Here is a 5,000-nt window from a genome sequence, read left to right on the forward strand (position 1 = left end):
TTTCATCAGACTGTCTCTCACCGTGTTGAGGTTGAGGGGTTGGAGCAGACTTGTGTTTCGTTCCTCTTCCAGCAGCCCAGACCCCGGTAGGAGCAGCAGGGTTTGTGTTAACCCCCGGCCTGTCTGTCTGCCTGTCTGACTGCCTCTGATTAGGGTTAACTCCTGGCCTGTCTCTCTCTCTCTGAGGGGGGCGGGTCCTTTATGGGGCAGTGGAAAGAATACATTTTTAATCAATACATAATTTGCAAAAATCGAAGAAAAAAAATTTAAAAAAATTGTACTATATCTATATCTTTTTTTTAATAGGCCGGCCTATATGTATGTCACATGCAGTACAAGCTTCACATTAAAATAAATGTACATTACATTTTATCTTCTGTTTTTTTTTTTACTTTTTTAGAGTATTGTGTGTATAAAAAATCTTAAAATAAAGTAAAAAAAAAAAAAAAAGAAAAAAAATTGAAATGAAGATAGAGACATAAACTTTACCTATCAGCCTGAGCCTCCTGTCCTCGGCCACGCCCCCGTCCCTGCTGTCGCCATGCCGGCTCCATGGCAACAGCCTCCTAAATCTCTCCACGGCAACAACCTCTGTAATATACTACAATAAGGAGAAATCATTTTACTATTTAAACTGTTCAGCTCCAGTTAAGGAACGACAATCACTTTTTGTTTTTTTAAGTTTTAATTTTTTGACAAAAAAAAAAAATCTTGCAATACGTGGTTGATGTACAGGTGAAACTCATATTATTAGAATGTCATGGAAAAGCTCTTTTTTGAAATCTAATTTAATTAATTTTTCGAGTTTCACCTGTATGTTGTTTTAAAAGTGTTGGTTACAATGTTAGAATGACCCTCTCTCATTCCCCTCTCTGATACATTTCATCTCTGTCTCTACACACTGTCTAATAAAAGCAAAAAAAATGCCAAACAAATCTTTTGAATAAAGAAAAAGAATAGCGTGTATTTTGCTTTCAATCAGCTCAACATACAGTATTTGACTGTGAACTGTCTGGTAGTGGGAGAGCCTCTGTTAATAAGTACTGCACAGCCTCAGAACATTATCAGATTTTTGACTGGGGGACCTTTAGAGAACACTCTGTCCAGTTTGACACACACACACACACACACACACACACACACACACACACACACACACACACACACACACACACACACACACACACACACACACACACACACACACACACACACACACACACACACACACACACACACACACACACACACACACACACACACACACACACACACACACACACACACACTCTCACACTCTCACACTCTCTCTCTCTGTCCATGTACGTTGTGCTAAACAACAAATACTGTTATTTTGAGTCCTTTAGGTTCTACTTTGATTTTACTAAAATTAAGTTTAAAAATTAATAGCTGTGTCAAATTCACTGTTAGTCTGAGCTCATAGGAACATTGTGTACATACAGTCACATATCCTGTTCATATGTCTGCCACACACACACACACACACACACACACACACAGCCTTCTCATATTTCTGCTACTTCAGGTGTTATTATTAGGTATAAACGTTGGTGCAGTGGCTCCGTATTATGTCACAACACAGCAATGACGTCAAGCTTCACTTTATGATGCATTATGAACACATTAATATTAGCATTTCACTGTTTTCAGGTTATAATACAAAGAAAATCAAGTTATTTTAGCCGGTTAGCTACAATGAGCTAACTAGCTTGCTGTCAGTCAAACTAGCTTATAAACAAACGTGACGTCATGCTAAGGGAATGTATTAATTCATAAAAGTGCACGTGAGCTGATGCAAGTGGAATTTTAAACGTTAAAATACCAAGAGAAAAGTATATGAAGGAGCTATTCTGTGTAACACACACCTCTAGTGGAGTCCGCCGCCTGGTTGACATGCGCAGAAGCCTCCTAGCCGCAGTGCACGCCGGTACTTGTAGTCATGGAGAGCGAATGCCGCTAATAGAGTTAACGGGAAGTCGCGTGGAAGAGAACTACAAATCCCAGCGTTCATAGCGACACGTAGGGAGTGCGACTGTGCGACGTGTCAACTGCTACAGCTGGACGTTTCATTCATAATTAAAATGAACGGAAAAAATACGAATAATTTATTTAAATGTATCTTTTTTATTCTGTAGAATTAAAATAAGGAAATGTATTAAAACTAATAAAGAAGTTATATAAATTAAAAAATATTTTAAATTTAAAAGATAGACAGATAGATAGATAGATAGATAGATAGATAGATAGATAGATAGATAGATAGATAGATAGATAGATAGATAGATAGATAGATAGATAGATAGATAGATAGATAGATAGATAGATAGATAGATAGATAGATAGATAGATAGATAGATAGATAGATAGATAGATAGATAGATAGATATACAAAAGTAAATATTAAATTATCCCGTGTCTGTACATTTTGTGCTAAACTAGAGGTAGTCTACATCTAATTTTTTTTAAGTATAAGAAAGATATCAATTTTGTAATGTAAGATAAGAGTGAAAATGTGCATCGTACAGAGAAAGAGTTTCCTCTGTTTTTTGTTATAAAATATCTTTATTTCTTCATTATTGCAAAGCTTAACGACTATTTACACAAAGTAGTGACACGGATAAGAAGCAAAAACCATGTCAAGCATTTTGGATGAAAGCTGAAAGAACCTGAATAAGTAGCATTAATAAATCAGCATCATAGCTACAATGTCACTATATCTAAAAAATTAAAATAAAATAAAACTATAAAAGCTTAAAATCAGGAAACAAATGGCCTTTTTATTAACCTACCCTGTGTTCCTGTCCCTACACTATTTTCTATTTAGTTTGGTAGAAAAAAGATTGAGGATGTCCCGATTCTTGTGACCAGATCTAGGATGGTTAGAAATACTTGGATGTCTACTAGATCCGGCCGAGATTTTTAGTGTTTAGCGATTCTGACCCACAATTGTAGCAAAATGCTTATAACAGTTAAAAGAAAAAGTATGCAATTTGTAACGCAAGGACAATTTTACATTCCCCTCAACTTCCTGTGTCCATCTTCTTCTATGGTGTCCCAGGTGTAGTAACTGGAGTTAAAACACCTGTCTGTTCTAGCAGCTTCCCCTCCAGCCAGGTGACCCTGGTTGCGTTCCGAATCGCATACTCTTTCTTTTTTCTATTCTACATACTACATCCGACGATAAAAAGAATCTAGTTAGGATGCAGTAGGCATACTATTGGGACATACTTTACTCTCTTATTTCATCATAACATTGCGCCTTGATCTTGCCTTTTGCTTTTATATCCGTCGCATCCCCGTTTGTTTTCATATGGAGGCTTCGTCGATGTGACGTCACTTCACGTGCGCACTGGATTGTGGGTCAGAATCGCCCAAATAGGATGCACTTTTCAACACTAACAATCTTGGCCGCATGAAGTAGGACATCCGGGTACTTCTAACCATCCTAAATCTGGCCACAAGAATCGGGACATCCTAAATCTTTTTTCTACATACTATATAGTAGAAAGTATGCGATTCGGAACGCAACCCCTGTGTTTCAGTCTGCTGTGAGTGGACTGAAGATGATATTATTATTTATTTTTTATGGATTTCATTTATAGGCCTACAGCACTTTGTAAAGCTTTTGTGCGTAACCTTTTAATTAAAATAAAAAGCAGGGAAGTATGGGGACTGGAACTCTGGGTATTTATGTATCGGGCCCAGAGTGTGTTGCTGTCTTCTGTAACTAAAGTTTGAAAAAAAAAAAAAAAAAATCTACTTCTTCTATGGTGTCCCAGGTGTAGTAATTGGAGTTAGAACACCTGTCTGTTCCAGCAGCTTCCCCTCCAGCCTGGTGACCCTGTGTTTCAGCCTGCTGTGTGTGGACTCCTGCTGGGCCAAGAGACGAGCGTAACGCGTCTGCAAAACGTCCAGAGAGCTCGTCATACGATCCACTTTCTCCTCCATCTCCTTAGGGTCGGGGCCCTGAGCCGCCACCTAGGAATATGAATAAAGAAATAGATAAACGTGTACGTGTGTGTGTGTGTGTGTGTGTGTGTGTGTGTGTGTGTGTGTGTGTGTCTGTCTGTCTGTCTGTCTGTCTGTCTGTCTGTCTGTCTGTCTGTCTGTCTGTCTGTCTCCCTCCCTGTCTGTCTCCCTCCCTGTCTGTCTGTCTCCCTCCCTGTCTGTCTGTCTGTCTGTCTGTCTGTCTGTCTGTCTGTCTGTCTGTCTGTCTGTCTCCCTCCCTGTCTGTCTCCCTCCCTGTCTGTCTCCCTCCCTGTCTGTCTCCCTCCCTGTCTGTCTGTCTGTCTGTCTGTCTGTCTGTCTGTCTGTCTGTCTGTCTGTCTGTCTCCCTGTACATACCTCCAGGTCTAGTAGCCCATCCTTCAGTAGGATATGTCTTCCCTTCTCCTCTAGCATGGCCTTGGCATCAGGGTTATCTGTCTGTCTGTCTGTCTGTCTGTCTGTCTGTCTGTCTGTCTGTCTGTCTGTCTGTCTGTCTGTCTGTCTGTCTGTCTGTCTGTCTGTCTGTCTCCCTCCCTCCCTCCCTCCCTCCCTGTCTATCTCCCTCCCTGTCTGTCTGTCTCCCTCCCTCCCTCCCTCCCTGTCTGTCTGTCTGTCTCCCTCCCTTCCTCCCTGTCTCCCTCCCTCCCTCCCTGTCTCCCTCCCTCCCTGTCTGTCTGTCTGTCTGTCTGTCTGTCTGTCTGTCTCCCTGTCTGTCTCCCTGTCTGTCTGTCTCCCTGTCTCCCCCCCTGTACATACCTCCAGGTCCAGTAGCCCATCCTTCAGTAGTATCTGTCTTCCCTTCTCCTCCAGCATGGCCTTGGCGTCGGGGTATTCCGTCAGCGCTTCCATGAGGTCGTCTTTGGACAGACAGAACAGGTCGGAGTAACCGATGCTACGAATGTTCGCCGTGCGTCTGTTTCCTGCTTTACTGCCTGTGAAAACAAAGACAATATAGATGTTAGTGTGTGTGTGAGAGTGGGAGGGAGGGTGTG

The 5,000-nt window shown here is 41.2% G+C and overlaps 2 protein-coding genes across 2 annotated transcripts in view; both read right to left on the reverse strand.

Annotated features, from left to right (window-relative positions):
- nfxl1 (nuclear transcription factor, X-box binding-like 1) overlaps positions 1-1,920 on the reverse strand; it is a 21,514-nt gene extending 19,594 nt beyond the window's left edge. Inside the window, exons 1-3 of the mRNA XM_080051990.1 lie at positions 1,887-1,920; positions 490-601; positions 22-197 (exon numbers count right to left, since the gene is read on the reverse strand). Coding sequence (XP_079908116.1) covers positions 22-197; positions 490-554 — 241 coding nt within the window. The 5' untranslated portion in view covers positions 555-601; positions 1,887-1,920. The remainder of the gene's footprint in view (positions 1-21; positions 198-489; positions 602-1,886) is intronic.
- Positions 1,921-3,786: 1,866 nt separating this feature from the next.
- cnga1b (cyclic nucleotide gated channel subunit alpha 1b) overlaps positions 3,787-5,000 on the reverse strand; it is a gene marked incomplete at its 3' end in the record, with an annotated part of 6,439 nt that continues 5,225 nt past the window's right edge. The window contains exons 12-13 of the mRNA XM_080051866.1: positions 4,765-4,940; positions 3,787-3,999 (exon numbers count right to left, since the gene is read on the reverse strand). Coding sequence (XP_079907992.1) covers positions 3,787-3,999; positions 4,765-4,940 — 389 coding nt within the window. The remainder of the gene's footprint in view (positions 4,000-4,764; positions 4,941-5,000) is intronic.

This window comes from Ammodytes marinus, assembly GCF_949987685.1.
Source record: "Ammodytes marinus genome assembly, chromosome: 23".
In the NCBI taxonomy this organism is placed as follows: domain Eukaryota; kingdom Metazoa; phylum Chordata; class Actinopteri; order Uranoscopiformes; family Ammodytidae; genus Ammodytes; species Ammodytes marinus.